Genomic DNA, 16719 nt, shown 5'->3' with positions numbered 1-16719 from the left:
CCTGTTTTGAACATGAGCAGCCTTCAATTGGTTCACTCATGTATTGCAGCTTCTCCAAAGAAGATCCCTGTAATCTCAGCTATATTCTGGTCATGCACATTAGTTTCATGTATGCTGGTATATAATTCCAGCAGGAAACTCTCAAGATATCTCCATCTTCTTAACTGAAAACTTGCCAAGGAAACTACCACACTATATTTTATGATTCAATTACCACATTCTTGATCCATGCATTTCTTTTCTGCAACAATAATGCCTATGCATAAAGTATGTCATGGCAATATAACCAGCTCAAGTTTAAAGGGCTCCATTCTTAGGGGCAAACCACTAAGTGCACTGGAGGTGATTACTGGTGTCAAGGCAAAATCATCAGAACCAATGTACTCGGGGAAGCATCCTGTCAAGCAACCAATGTACCGAACTACTGTCGAAGCTTCAGCTTGTTTAACACTTTAAACTCCACATCTACAATCACAAATGCTTCGAATCAAGTGTTTTTAGCTTCATACATATTCAAATTCTATACCATGCTTTGTTGTGGCATCTGCATTACCATTCCTGGCTGTTTCTGTCCTTCATCATTCCCTGCATGCCGCTAGAACTCGGCCTGGTTGGGACTTCCATCATTGGTAGCTGGAAGAGATAAAAGAGTCAGAATCAGAATATATTGCAGAAGAGTCTTAGAAACTCAACTTTGTTGGAGAATTTTAAATTCGACCTGTAGATTCTTTCATTTCTAGGATTACCTTGTCGGTTATGTTTAGCAGTCATGAAATGAGTTTTACAAGGTTATATATTTCTAAAATGAACAGTTAGCATTTCTTCTAATGGAACAATCATGTTTGCTTTCGGTTTAGATGTATCATGAGCACTTGAGTGCAGGTTTTCATCACAAGTGCCAAAATTTTGAGATTGATCTTTGCTTGAATAAAATTCATGTTTTGGTCCTGAGGTAGCCTATGTGAAGTTTTTGGACATTAGAACGTAAAGTCGTAAACCATTTATTATGTATGAGACAGGGCCACCATGGCCACAGCAATATAACTTGCCAGTTCAATCACTTGGGAAACACATTCCACGAGATTTGACCCTGAAAGCTGATTGCAGAAAGAGAGCAACTGACCAATGAATAACTAGAAACAGGAGAAAAAATAATGTCAAAACACAGATCAAGCGGGGAAAAGGACCTGATGTTTTAGTTGTTGCATCATATAAGCTCTTTTTCAGCAACACTGTCCCTGGAAATGACATGAGATCGATGTTTTGTAGCCATTTCTCAGTATCTTCAAGTTGCTTGAACCCAAAAACTGATGTCCAGGTTTCAACTAAAGTAGGAATTGCAGATAAAACCAGCATTTCAACCTTCAAAGATTTCAACATCTGTCTCGAAGAAAGTCAAGAGTTAAAAAATTGCATAAAAATCAACTAATATCAAGCAGAAGAAATAAAAACCAAAATAGAAACTATTTAAATAGTATAACATTAAGCCAAAGAAAAGATCAGAATTACAGAAGAACAAGAATGTAACTGATTCATATGTGCAGGTAGTATGCATATGGTTCATTTTAGTAGTGCTGCTTACAAGTTTCACAGAAACAGACCCTTGCGCAGCTTATGTTAGTTCTGAGTCTTCTGACCACATTGGCTGACCTATCATTTTGCTAATTAAAGACGAGCAAACGTGTACCAGGAAAATTTTAATAGAGAATTTGGAGAACTTTTCATTTGTGCTACTAGAGGGATCAAACAAAATCCATGAAGAAAATCTAGCACTCTTTTCCATGCACAATGCAGAACATTATGAAAAGCATGTGAACAAGGTACCAAAAGAAAAACTAAACAAAGCATAGCTAAGCCATGGAGAAAAGCAACCCTGTAGACCTTAGGAAGCAAGCCTAAAGACTCTTGGTACCAAACCTTAAAAATAAGTTACGGAATTGTTCTAGGACATAGTCTTTGAACACAAGCCAATCCAGAAAGAGCCACGTACCACAGATATGAATGTGCCTCATAGAGGCATTGAACAGTCCTCAAGCAAAAACCACAGCAGATAATTATGAAATATGATACAAACCGGTATGCTCTCTCTTTTAGTATTATCAATATGCACTAGTTCAGATCTAAATAATTTAGATCAATTTAGATATAAAAATGGATACCTCTTCAATTGCTGCCAAAAGGCGCCTGCACATTCCTCGGCGACGATGCTCAGATCGAGTTGCTATAAGAGGCATTTCTGCGACCTTAACACTGTGAATCCTACAGAGAGTAATAGGTTTCTTTTAATTCTTCGTATTTAGAAATCTTCAGCAATAAAATATGTAACATCTAATATTTATGAGTAGAAAATATCCAGTTTCATGACTGTAAAATTTTTAATTGATCAACGAGTCTTTTCTTCAGTCTATGAGTCTAATATATCATTTAGGAGCTTAGAATTATTCTATAGCAATACTTTTCACTAGGTCCCTCATGACATTAAATTGCTGAAAAGATTTTACCAGAAGCATTCTTATTGCTGCAAATCCTAGCTACAAGTCTTTTGCTAATATGGGTATCCCATGTGTGAGCATGTGTCTCCACATTGCCTAAATCTTCAACGTTTTCACTTTGTCCTCTATTTGTTGAATTCCAATGTCTCAAACAATAATTGATTTCTATGTAATTGTTTGGTAAACCTAGATTTACCTGATAGAAACAGCCTACTTTCTCATCTGCTTTTGGCTGCTACAAAGCTGCTCTGTATAGTTGACATTGATCAAACTTTTTAAGTCTGTTTATTAAATTTTGTGTAGAGAACTTCAATTCTCTTACTTCAATAATTCTAAGATATTTTCTTTGTTAACAGGAAATTTAGTCTGTAAACAAGAGAACTAAACGTAAACTATCAGAGAACTCTACCATCAAAACTAACATTCATCAAAAGACATCTCACATAAGAGATAACTTAATTTCCTGCACAAGTATTAATTAAGAAAGATAAAATTTGGTTACAAGGATGATAAAATTTTGTTGTCAGAAGTACCTGATGGATGCTACAGAGATAAGCTCATCATTCTTTTCCAACACTGCAGTGTAGAACCCTTTATAGTTCAAGCGTGGAAGTTTAGACCTGAAATGCATGTTTCCAACAAAAATGTTCCACTTTAAAAGTACATTAAATATGAAAACCAAAAGAGAAAAAACTATGCAAATCTCCACTTCAAATTTGTTGGACAGTGTTGCTTGCTACCATTACAGAGCAGGAATAAGAATATCTTGGAACAGCAACAATGTAGTTTTTTTGGTATAAATTTGACAAATAGCTAACATTTTACAACAAAACCACAAAATACAATTAGTGGCTCAAGCATTCTGCCATGAAAAATTCAACTCAAAATATATGAACTGATGAGAACCTTACCCCCAGTTGTACAAGATATGTGGAATCATGTCTATTCCTGTTTTTAGATCTACCATGGGTAGAAAGCATTCCTCCATAATACTCAAGGCAATAGCCAACTTCATGTTGCATTCTGCCACTACAGCAATTTCTTCTGCAGACTGGAGTTTTTTATCACCATGATTGCATCTAAGAACTGTTGATGAGAACCCATCACCAACACAGTTCATGACACCCACAAGAGAACGTAAACCTAGGTAAACCTGAGAGAATGAGAAAAATGAAATGATGTTTTAATTAGAAAGAAAAGAAATCATAGATTAAAATATTATTAATATGAATAATATGCCAGAAACAAAGGAGGCATAAAAGAGCCAGTGGTATGGAGTAATCTGAGAAAAACAATATCAAAACTATCTCATGATGCACATGAATTCTTGTGATATATTATCCACAACTCTACCTAAGAGGAAAGAATACATCAGCAGTTTTCTCCTTTATAAGAGAGAGACCAATGATATGCGCAGCAAGGATGGCTCTAAACCATGCACTATTAGGTCCAGTAGAGGGTCAATCTACAAGCCACCAAAACATGCAGTCATATCAATATTAGTGTCAGCTTTGCCTACCTTGAAATTAAGGTCACCTGTTGTTCCTATCATTAACTCCACCTAATAATCTGAGTTTCCAAGAAGAAGTCAATGTCTGGTTAAAAAACTTCTAATCTTTCATGAGAGCTTCAAGAAGGGAAAACTAAAAGGAAAATGTTGAAGGGACCTCTATGGTTCGGCTCCCAATAGGGCAACCCAAGATCATCTGGTCACAATATTCAGGGTTGTCTTCTTCCAAATGGCGGTATCCAACCTCTCCTCAAGGAATGTATCTAGTAGAAGTAGAAATTCATAATATTAACCAAGATTTAAAATCTCTCTTGGTACCCATACCAGTAGATGTCCAGACTGGTAAAATGCGAGCACCATATAGTATACCGAGTGTCAGTATGAGTTAGCACCAGTTGGTACCAGGTGGACTACTATAAGCAGCATGATAGAGTCCTAACCACCTTGAAAGACAGTGAGGGTGAGACAATAATGGGGAGGATGGAGTGGCAGCCGAAGAGAGTGGCCGGAGAAGGAGCCATGATGGAGGGTGTAGGAACGAAGAGGAAGGGGCAGCGATGGAGGGCAAAGGAGGGGAAAGGAAGGAAGACTGGTGATGAGGGCAGTCACTGAGAGCAAAGGAGCAGCTACGACAGCCAATGGTTGACGACGGGAGGGAGCTACGGCGACAAAGGATAACTACTGCAAATAGACAATTTGCTTATGTGCATAACTATTTGAATCTACATCAACCCTTCTTTTTTTTAGCTTCATAAATTACCACTTTTACAATCATAGATTTTGTCTACAAAATAAATAAGCTTTGATGAATTCCTTGACAGATTATGCCAGATGGATTAGACACATCATTAAATTTGAAATGGAACATACCTCTTGGCAGTCAACTCCACAAAACCAAGTTCTATATGCCACTTCTTCATAACGTGTGACCTTCTCTTTTATGCATTTCTCATGGTCTGTAATGGTAGTGAACATTTAGTGGGGAGCAAAGCATATATAAACTAGCAAATATAAACGAACATGAGTTTAAAGCATTGCTTCTGGAAGTTCTTACAAGATACATTTTATAAAATTTGAGCAATGACAATGCAAAAATAATAATTCTGATGCAATTTATACATACTGGTGGTATGTCTTGCAATTTATACTACAATCATTGGCGTCCTCAACATTGTATTTTTGTCCTGGTCCTAATCTAGCAATTATGTTGGAATAGCAATATAAAAATGAGCTATTATGCTTCCCAAAGAATTAATCAAATTTAATAAACAAGAAAAGTGAACTAATAAGAACTATAGGTAAACTTCAATACGTGAGGACGAAAAAATAAAAAATAAAAGCAACAAGTTGATAGCAAAAACATGTGAATTATATTTATGATCAATTGCGTCATTAGCTTACTGCCATAACAAAAGCATTTTTAATTTAATAACTAGATAGTGCTCTTTGCACATCAAAACTCTAACTAGGAAGTCAATGATCTATGATAAAACAAAATATTTATGATAATTCGGTGGAGGATAAAGTAAATTAGTACAGAAAATAAAAGGAGCACTTAAATGAAAATGAGAAGCATTACATCGATGTTGACATTGTGAGCATTCTAAAGTGGCCATGGCACTTGGTGCCTCCATTATGTTAACTACAACCCCACATACATCACAAATGCAATTAGGACAATACCATCTATCTTCTGGAAGTTCCTGCATGAAAATAAAAGGTTGTGAAGAAAGATAAACATTTACAGACAAACATGATAAAAGAATATATTTCAGGAAAAGGTTAAAGTAGTTTAATTAATATATTAAGATTGTGTTGGATGATTAACTAGAATGATGTGTACACAAAAGTTACTTAGGAAAGAAGAAAATGATAACAATCTATGGAGGATATTAACAGGCACTAAGGTTTTCAATGATGTTAGAACCAGGACACCTAGTCGTTTAGATCCTAGCGTCTAGACTAACTCAATGTAAATGTTAGTATAAGTTTTACGGTTTTCTTTTCATGTTGTTATGATATGAATATATAATTTCCTCAATGCTTTTGGAGTCTAGTTTTCTATCTTAAGCTGAAGATAAATTGGGAAAAGATGACAATGCATAATTTGCCCCAGGAGCCAAAAGTTATGTAAGATTTTTTACAACAATTAATAACTTATGCATCTCATGCTCTAGTATAATTTTTTTTGTTTTTCTAATACTTTCTAGTTCCTTATTTATGATTTTTATTTTTGTTCTCATTTTTAATTTATTTTCTGGACCAATTGTTAAGAAATTAAAGTATATTTTGGAAGATCACAAATAAATATTTTTACTTTTTAAATAAGATTAGATATAATTATAAAGATAAGAAATTCTTAGTTTAAAAAATTAAAATATATTTTGAAATATTTCAAATTGATGTCTTATCTTTTAAATAAGATTAGATAGAGTTGTAGAGATTAGGGACTCTTGTATTTCATATCTATAAATAGGTGACATCTAGATGTGTAGATCAATCCAAGTCTTAGTATTCAAGTCAATAAGGCTGAAGTCTAAGTGTCATTCAAGATTTGTAAGTGTTTTTCTTTTTACCTTGATTTCTTCTTTTTTTATTTGGTTTGATCTTGGACTAGTAGTACCTTTTTACTACTATTTGAGAAAGGGTTGCACATGCATGTGATCCCTCCTTTTTTCACACCAATTCCAGTCCTGCTTACCTAATCGGACTTAATCTTATTAAACCACAACCAATCAATTTGATCTGATTTTGACTTTATGAACTATAGTCCCAACTCCATAAGCATAATGTTCAAATCAACAATCATTTATTTACTTATTTGTTTGATGCTAAAACATGCATGACATAAACAATCTGAATATTCAAAAAGCTGAAATTTTCTAAATCTATAACCAAATTGAAAAAAAAACAAGATCTAAGATATGTAATTAATGACTTATCAAGCATAAAAACCTTGAAAAGCATCAACAAACAGAATAAGCATACTTGACTGCTTATATGTCGAATCTATATATGCAGAACAGATACATATACCAGATAAAACAGTAAATATGCAAAACAAAAATGGACTAGTGTAGGACAAACCTTCGAAAGTAAGCATGCTTGATGATAAGAAGAGGGACAGTTATCACAGCATATTAATTCACCGCCATCGCCACAGTGTCCACAGGTGTCATCATTTTGTTCAGTCTCCTCATCATCCATCACAGGAATAGCATCTTTCCTTGTTTTGTACTCGAGAGACCAAGCTTGAAGTTGACAGAGAACGTATGACTTACCAGAGCGAAGGAAAAGATTCAAACAGGGTTTTTGGAGCATGTCACCTGCATGAAGCTTAAACTCGGATATTGAAAAGAACTTCTTGCAGCACCTACAAAGAATTCCATTCTTAGTGACCCGTCCATCCTTTACCACCGTGCTATCCTTTAGTTCACAATACTGGAATGTATTACGTACAGATATGACCCCCATTTCAATCAACCTACACAACACTGTTCTTCGTCCTATGGAGCGCTTGACATTGCTTATCTTTCCACCTTTTCCTGCATTGTTCTGAAATAATTTGTGATCTCCATTTCGACTTCTCAGCTTTTCAGATGCATCCAATGACCCCACTTTTGAAATGATCTCTCTACTAGCAGACCTGCATCCTTTTCGTTTGACAATAGTAGCAATAAAAAGATCATCATCATTGGTGTGACCCTTACTCTGCTGCTTCTGCTTATTTTCCTTAAATATTTCTGGCCTCTTTACTTTGCTAACTTCGAGGTTGTTCCCAGAAAATGGAAGCTTGCCATCAGGCAGAATCACAGAAGTATGCAAGCAGCTTTCATGATGGGGCTCTTGGGAAATGCTAATGTTATACAACATACTATTTGATTCTGTAAAATCAAGAAGCTGCTCCTGTACATTTTTCTTTTCAGATGAGTTCCTAGGGTGGGAGGATCTGCAACAGGTAGATTTCTGTGAGTTCATTCTAAGGTGATTGCTATCACCTTCAGACAACCTAAGCTCAAGCACATCGTTTTGATTTAGTTTCATCAATGTATCTCCTCCATCCCCCAAATCCATTATAGGCCAACCCCTCTCATCCTTGTTATACCTCTTCCTTGCTCTTACTCCCAGTTTTGCAGTATTCTTATGTATCATCCTAGAACTAGTTTTGACTGTTGGAGAAGCATACTTCTTTCCAATTTCTGAAACATTGCAACTCTTCTTTTCAAGACTTGACTCTTTTAAGCAGTCTGAATTGGACTCTGATATCTCATCTCCATCAAATCCGACAACCTCTCTGTAGTTTTGACTGGGTGGATTTGCTATAGCAGTTTGGCCACCCATTTTGGCTTCTTTGGTCTTTGATATATTCTTTTTATTTTGTGCCTTTGTGACTAAGGGAGTCTCAAATGTTTGCTTAGTTTCACATTTTGAAGCTCTGGAAATTCTCTGTTTTTTCCTTTTATGCTGAACTATCTCATTTTCAGTGCTCCTTGTTGCCAGCTCTTTAGTCGCCCCAAGGCCATCTTGGTTCACTGGATTTAGAACTCCCTGATAGACCGGAAAGCCCACATTATATAACATATTATTGTTAGTGCCAACGACAAAAACTCCTGTCACTAGGTTTGCTTGATATACCAAAGGTTGCACTTGTTGATGGATATTTGTGCTGCCATTGGCATTAGTGGTAACCAAGTGAGCTAATAGTGGTTCCCTCTGGTTATCATCCATTGTAAAAAACAAAGTTCCCCCTGGAGGATAAAGCAATACGTTACGTTGCTCGTTCATTTGATGTTGAGATGACTGATTTGCTGTGGATAAGTTATCATAGCTACCAGAGGTTCTCTTTCGTTCTTCTATCACTTCATTCTCATGTGCAACTGGATATTCCATGGAACTTTCAACTCTATGACCTCCTTTAGAGCAACTTGATCTGTGCTGTTCAGTGACTTCCTTTGCATTAAAATCCTGTGTGTCCACACGACCAAGTTGTGCCTTCTTAGAGAGGCTGTCTGTATCTTGATGTGATCTCTTCTCTTTAGGATGAACTACTGTCTGTTTGTTAGGACTATCAGCACTATGGATTTTATTCAAGAACAGTTTCTCATTTTTCTGGCTTGCAGCTTCTGTCGGGAGTCTTAGTGAACTAGATAAGCACGAATCTTTCTGGATCACTTTGGGAACCCCAGATGATAGGTTTAATTTATGCAACATACATGATGCTTTGGAATCCCTGCCAAGCAAATCCCTAGCATCATGACTTCCTTTCCATTTTTGTCCATCGAGGCTTCGAATGCTTCTACTTTCTGCACTTGCCTTAAAGAAATGTTCTTGGCATACCCTGTGATGGTTACGCTTGTCTCTTAAATCAGGAGCAGGACAACCTAGTGCAGAACTCTTGCCATCAGACACAATATCTGAAAGAAGACTCCGCTCTGAACTGCATAGTGAACGTGAATTATGCTGAACCCCATTGACATCACTCCTCAGTAAGCCCAAACTTTCAGTTCCTCCGAGAACAGTTGTCATACTATTTACTGCTTTTACTGCAGTTCCCTTTCGCAGGGCACTGATCTTTTTATTGATGCACACAACAGCCACGAATGGATCAAGAAGAACCCAACGCTGCAGAAGAGACAGGGAGTTTTCAGGGTGCCGAATTTCCATTTTGATGAACTCCAGGACATCTGCTAAGTCTCCAGAAAATGCATTGATATCAGTCCATACTCTTCCACTTTCTTCCTCTCTTATATTTGAAGTATTTGCAGATAACTCGACACCACATGATATCCAAGCTCTACTAAGTGAATATAGTTGAGCTCCTTCTGCTGGTGGATAATAAATTAAATCAAATTTGCGTCCATCTTTCCTTGAATGAATACAAATCTTCCAGCCAGCATCCATCAAGAGGTGATGGGCATGTGAACGAAGACTGGTGGACAGATCTGTCGGCAAGGCCCTGTTTCCTCCAACATCGACTGTCTTCAAATTCGGGGTATTCAACAATGTCTTTTTTATGTTCATGTACGTCAGTGGCAGAGGCAACTCTTTGGTAGTGACAGGTGTGACAGGCATCAACTTCGTAGGAGCATGATCTTCTTGAGGACAAGGAGAGCTGTTTAAATTAGCATTTGTATTTCCATTATGCTTCTGTGTACTTTGTCTTTCATCACTGAGGTCACAGAAAACATCGACAGAATCAAACACATAGTAGCTAGATTTGATACTCTGATCGAAAGATTCAACAATGTGGCATCGTTTTATTTGACAAACACTATTACATCTTTGAGCACTATCCTTGAAGCTTAAATGCTCGCTAAATGAAAGATTCATCTGCTTCAAATTTATTTTATGGACATCTGATTTAGCCCAATACGAGAAACTGCCCTTCGGACATTCTTGTCCATGCTCAAGATTCATCTTTTCATGCTTGAAAGCATTTTCAGTTGACTCTTCTTCAAGAGATAAACTCGCTGAGATGCCACTTTCATAGCTGGTGTTAACAAGCACTTTACTCAGGGAATCCTCACTTAGTCTAAAATCCCCAGTATCGAATGCATCATTGGTTTTGCTGACACCATTCTCGTCAAACTCCAAGAAAATCTCAGCAAATATCTGATTTTCCGGAATGGAATCCTCAAACTCATCACCCGCCAAACTCATGATTTTTTTGCCAAAATGCAATCCCAACATCTGTTCCTCCTTGGATACAAGTGATATATTCACATTTGATGCTGGCATTGTCATTGACAATACTTGTCCACAATAGAAATGATTGTATATGTCAATGAAAACCTAAACTTTTGTGATCAAGTTACCTTAATCACTAATCCAAAATACTTCATCTAATCGACATCACCAGGGAAAGATTTCTTTCACTTTTCCTGAGAATTACATATTCGAGAAGAAAAATTACACAAAGAGAACCAACCAAACCCCAATATTTAGTATCAACACAGCTATACACTCTATATATGCATGATAACATTTAAATAAACCCATCTATATAGAAATGGAAACAACAAGCAAAACATCTACAGAAACTTGCCATTACAGACCACAAATGGTTGGAGTAAACCTTGCATTTGCCTCCCCACAGGAAAAAAGGAAATGTTCTTACAGAAATGGAAAAGAAAAAGAAGACATTTTAGATTCAGGTCTGAAAGAAAAACGAAAGGGAAATCTTTCATAAATCCCAAATTCTAGCACATAATCTCGATTCTCAACCTAAAAAAAGGCCCCTCGCATGATCATCACCAAATGCAAACCAAATCATCATCGCTCTATAGCACAACCGCATTACAACATCTTCGTAACTCATAAGATCCCAATCACCACATTCTTACAAAGAAACCCTATCAAGCATGCAGAAAAACCCAATCTCTGCTCCAAGCAGTCGAACAGAAACTACAGGAAACGCACCAAAACCCCTCACCCAAAGCAAGGAAACCATCTCAAGAGTAACGAGGAGGGCCAAAGCAGGAAGAAAACTCAACCTTAGGGAATCGAAGGTAGGGATCGATCGCTCTACTCAGCATCAACAAGCTACGGATCAACCCACCAAAAGGCCATCACAGGAGAGTAATCTGGGGATGTCCGACCAAAGACGTGTCCTGCAATGGGGGCAAAAATCAGGAAGACATTGTGAAAGCATTTCACCGTTCCCGAGAGAGAGTGCGAGGGAGAGTCTCTTTCCCAGACCCTCCCCCCCTCTCTCTCTCTCTCTCTCTCTCTCTGCTTCGTCTTTGGCGTCGTCTTGGCGTTTCATGTCGGATATATTATGAGGAAAAGAGCGAGGCGGTGTCCGCACGTTGGCGAGGCAACTAAAGAAACCGTGGCGTTTCTTTCCACTTCTGGACATACGGGTCCACGTGGACCGGTTTCGTATCTATTTTTGGCGTACTCTACGCCAAGTGCCCACTTCCTAGTATCTTGAGTAGCTCCTTTTGTTCGCTTTGTCGAGTCTACGAAGTGGAGACTTCGAAGTGTATCGGTGATACGTATCAGTCCGATAGTTTATTAGTATGTGGACCACTTGGTATCGTTATATTGCTATAGTATTTTACTATAGCACTATAGTAGTACTATAGTACTATACTATAACATTGATACATTATAAAAATATAAAATTATTCGGTACATCAGGGTGTATCGCTCGGTACGCCCTGATATATCGTCCGATATATTGGTACCGTATCATACCGAGCTCGAGTCGAAACGTCGGTACGGTACGATACGGTGAACCTTGCTTCGAAGTATAGAACAAGATAGGATGATATATATATATATATAAATAATTTTAATACAGAATATGTGATTCTGAGTCCATTGTAGGACTCATCGTAATGTGTGCTTGTCTCAATGTTAGGAAGGTCTGTAAGTAACTTAGGACTTTGCTTGCCTATAAACAAACTAAACGCTACTACTACTCATTGAAGTTGGTGTACAGTGAGTTCCAATCTCTAGAGAAGAACACCGTCTCCCAAGCTTGCTTGGAGCTAAGACGATTACACATTGATCGACCATCGAGAACGGTGCTGTGGTGTGGGTTAATTGGCTGGGAGCCCCCAATGGATGCAGAGGCTGGTGAAATAGTTTGAGGAGTGTTCTCTACACACAGAATCGAAGAGCTTCAGCTCTTTTCCGACTTCCTCTGTTCCACATCCACCGATCTTTTTCTTCTTCAGAATGGCACTCGATCGGTGACCTGGTCAACAAGGCACCAAGATGTCTGATGGGAAGACCTGTCGAGTGCAGTGAGCGGACATGCATTGTCTTGAATTGATGTTTGCACATACGTCCTCATCCCGTTGGAGTTGACTTGTGACACACCTCTCGTGTTGGGTTCGACCTATAGGTGGACTTGGACTGAATTGAGTTTAAATCTAATTTACTAAAAGAAAGAGAGAGAAAGAGAGAGAGAGAGAGAGAGAGAGAGTTAGTATTTTGAGAATTTTATTAGAAGATCGAGCCGTTAAATTTTATCGGTTTTGACTTAAATTTTATGTAAAAAATCTTTATAATAAGCTCTAGATCGATTGACAAGTTGAATAATAAGGGTTGAGGAGCTTTCATAAAATTAATAAAGATAATAATTTTCAAGAATATTTTTTTAGAAAATTAATATTTTTTAGGAATCCAAAATGTGACTTTAAAAATTTTAAATAGTAAATAAGTGTACTTAATATAAGAGACTTTTCAATTTTAAACACAACTATTAAAATTTTTAGACCAACTAATTGATAACTTTTGTTGATTTTTTTATTTAAAATAATTTTTTTAAAATTTTTTTATAAAGCTAAATGGTTCTCCGTCATTTTCTCCGGTGATAAAAAACTTGATCTCGAAGAGTAAACGTAAGATACTGATCTAATAAGTTTAGTACAAAGTCATAAAGTTTCTCCACAGTAATCCAAGTGATATCGAAACCTAAAGAATCATATCACTTGATAAGAAAGTGTTGAGTAATGTTAATAGCATATGTAATAAGATTGTAATAAAGAATGACCTCTATGTCATCCTATACGGGAGAATCAATATTTTGGAAGGATTGCCACTCGTAGGAATAATACAAGGGCTAAGAATTTCTTTGATAACGTCACACAAAATTTATTATCAAGGCTCTTTATTTCAAAAGATTTAGATCCAATAAACAGAATCTCTTAGTGTTTTGGGCTTATGGAATAGACCGGAGAGTTCCTGATTTATCTTTTTTTTGATAGTTTTGCTAATTATATGATGATGTTTTGACTTTGTATCAAAAGGAATATGTGTTTTTTCTTCCATGATCAGTAATATCAAAGTCATACAACGATAACCAACCTAAAAGAATATAAGCAACGCTTGTTGGTAGGATGTTATAGTAAATCTCATCTTGATAATCACTCATTTTGATTTTGTCAATCTATGTAACTTTACTTTAAAATTTAGTATCTTGATAATTGATTTTGAGACTATATTTATAGTGCTACTCGTATCAATAATTAATTTTCAAGTTCCTTCTCCGCTTTAGATAAATGTATGGAAGATGCTTCTCATCTTTTATCCATTGGAATAAATAGTAATAGAGAGAATAAGACACACAATATTAATATGGGCATCTTTAATTTCTAGTTCGTTTTTATCACCTGAATGAGCTTCGAGTTCAATTACTTGATCTACTTTCTCGATTTGATTCTCTAGCTCATATTTTAAGGTAAGGGTACGTTGAGGACAATAAGATATCATATGACCCCTATTATGACAATAATGATATTGGATTGAAGATAAACTAATTTGAGAATCAATAGTTGAATGAGTTGGACGACCTATAGTTGGGTCAGGATTGTTGTTAGTAATAGGGTTTTTTTTTGCTTAACAAAACCACTACTTGGGGTAGATTGGGTAATAGTTTTATTATTGAAAGACCGAGAAGATGCTCGATGAATTGGATAAAGTTTGATGTACTTTTCAATTTCAAAGGTTCGTTGGAAAATTCCTCTGTAGTATTAGGGAAACTAAGGAAGTCTTTTGTTTGATGTCAAACCTCAACCCATTAATAATACTTTGGACAGTAATAGTTTAGTCATCTTCTCTTTCACATGTAAGTAAAAATTTCTCATTAGGTCAAATACTCTACTAGGTCAAATACTCTACTACACTCGAATTCAACTATTTAAGATTTAATAATTATTTAACCAATTAAATTCAAAAGTAGGTTAATAAATAATTTTTCTTTAAGCTTTTATTTCATAACTTCCCATTCAGTGATGGGTGTCTCTCCTTACCGTTCCGGACTATATTGGACATATTGATAATATTTCCTAGTCAAACCTATCAGTTTTATTTTTTATTTTTACAAATCGTATACATTTAATATCAAGCGTTTCATATCATTGAAAATAGTCTTCTATGTTATTTAACCAATTAACAAGCATATTTGGGTTAAACCTACCATTAAAGTATAACACATCCATTTCAACTCTTCTAGCTATTTTTCTAAAATTGTTAACAAATCGAACATGTTGATCCATTACTTGGGTTTGGATTTCTAATAGGTTCTAGAAATTTATCGTTAAGGTTAAAAGTTTGGTCATCAGGAAATATGTACCTTATAGATGGACCAAGGATTTGTTCAAACAAGGGTTTGAAGTAGGTGAAATTCCTTCATTTGAGATTATAAACTATGGAGAATGAATATATTGGTAATTGACTTATCAACCTCTAGGTCATTTTCTTATGTGTTGGAGAGCTCTTAGGACCTATGTCATTTGGTTATATAACTGGTTTAACATTTTATCATGATATGAAAGCTTGATCTTAATCCTAAGGGTGTTTATCTCACTTTGTTGGTTTAGAATATGATTGGTTTAGTGTTTACCATACCTAGACATGATTTTAATGCTATCAACAAATTATCTTTTAGTAATGAGATTATTAATTGTTGGAATGCATAAGATAAAAATATAATATTTCAAATGGTTCTTGATTTTTTTCTCACTTTTTATTTTATTTTTTATTTTTGAACAATCTTTCAAGGTTCAAATTTTAGTGATACTATAATTATAGCCAAAGAGGAGAAAGAGAGTGATAAATAGAGAAAAAGGAAGAATAAAAATGACGATCTAAATATTTTCTTTCAATAAAAAATATTAGTAAAGTTTTAAAAATTTATCCAACACAAAGAGATATGCGGTCCACCAATTGTATAGAGATAATCACTCCAAACTCCAACTTCAGATAAAAAGGGTTGATGTTGGAAGTGTAAGGATCCTTGAATGTTGATCGAAGTTTTTGCTGTTAGTTGAAATATAATAGAGTACAATACAGATTTCTTAATGGTCTGATACAAGTTGATGTAGAATACAGAGAATAGAGGAGTAGAGGTAGAGAGCAAGATAGATAGCAAAAAAAAGAGTGTAAGAGATCGGAAGAGAAAAGATACAAGTCTTTTTTTTATTCAAATATGAAGTTATTGATCCATCAATAAACTCTACTATTTTAAGAGCTTGTGAAGATAATGATTTTCAAAAATAATCTTTTAAAAAATTAATATATGTTTTAAAAATCAAAATTGTGACGTTCGAAATACTTAAATTATAAATAATTATACTTAAAAATAAAAATAAAAGTGTCCCTAAAAACATCAAAGGACTTTTTAATCCTAACATAACTCTTAAAACTTTTATATCAACTAATCCACGACCCTTTGTTAATTTTTTTGCTTAAAATAATTTTTTTTCTTCTAAAATTCTTTATAAAATTAGATGGTTCTCCATCAGCTTAGCCATATCATATGGACATAAAAAAGAAAGAAGACCATTCACTATAGAATAATTTAATAACAATCAATGAGGTCGCACTCGTTGACAACGAAAGAGAGAGGTTATCTTAATGTAGTAAACTATAGGAATCATGAAAATTATAATTATAAGCTACTCAAATCCAAAACGTATATCTCGTGTTGCTCACAGTCTTAATCTTTCGAAAGATCAGAAATTTGGAACCATCCAAACTGTGGATGATGCATTTTAAATAATCTAAAAGCAACTCCATGATTGTTCATCCGTTTCAAGGAAATCATTGTTGACTAAATCACTTCCCGAGAAAATTTCATTCTTCTTAAATCAACTATAAACAAAGAATTAAGAGACAAGACAAGGAGAGGTGTACAACAAGACAACTAAAGTTTTAGGCGAAAAATCTTCTCTCCCTTATTCCAGAAAGAGACGTTCTTTAACT

At 35.5% G+C, this 16719-nt stretch overlaps 1 protein-coding gene across 2 annotated transcripts; it reads right to left on the bottom strand.

Moving 5' to 3' along the window:
* Positions 1-165: 165 nt before the first annotated feature.
* Positions 166-11729, bottom strand: LOC135676830 (increased DNA methylation 1-like). Of its 2 annotated transcripts, XM_065188442.1 has the most exons (10): positions 11496-11729; positions 7090-10883; positions 5582-5705; positions 4873-4958; positions 3404-3645; positions 3026-3112; positions 2160-2259; positions 1188-1380; positions 554-633; positions 166-465 (listed from the first exon to the last, which is right to left on the bottom strand). In XM_065188442.1, the coding sequence occupies exons 2-9, from the start codon at positions 10744-10746 to the stop codon at positions 596-598; spliced, it is 4527 nt and encodes a 1508-aa protein (XP_065044514.1). In that variant the 5' UTR covers positions 10747-10883; positions 11496-11729; the 3' UTR covers positions 166-465; positions 554-595. The 2 variants fall into 2 exon arrangements, with proteins under 2 accessions (XP_065044514.1, XP_065044513.1); XM_065188441.1 differs by having other exon boundaries at positions 166-633.
* Between the last annotated feature and the right edge of the window lie 4990 nt (positions 11730-16719).

Source organism: Musa acuminata, chromosome BXJ1-6 (assembly GCF_036884655.1).
Source record: "Musa acuminata AAA Group cultivar baxijiao chromosome BXJ1-6, Cavendish_Baxijiao_AAA, whole genome shotgun sequence".
NCBI lineage: Eukaryota > Viridiplantae > Streptophyta > Magnoliopsida > Zingiberales > Musaceae > Musa > Musa acuminata.
Note: the sequence above shows the minus strand (reverse complement) of the source record. Positions and strands in the feature narration are given on the sequence as shown.

Coding starts and splice junctions, on each gene's coding strand:
- LOC135676830 (XM_065188441.1), bottom strand. CDS start 10,746: ATGACAATGCCAGCATCAAATGTGAATATATCACTTGTATCCAAGGAG. Junction 1,381..2,159: donor TTTTGGCAGCAATTGAAGAG/GTATCCATTTTT, acceptor TCTTCGAGACAG/ATGTTGAAATCTTTGAAGGT. Junction 634..1,187: donor TGCAACAACTAAAACATCAG/GTCCTTTTCCCC, acceptor TATCTCTTCCAG/CTACCAATGATGGAAGTCCC.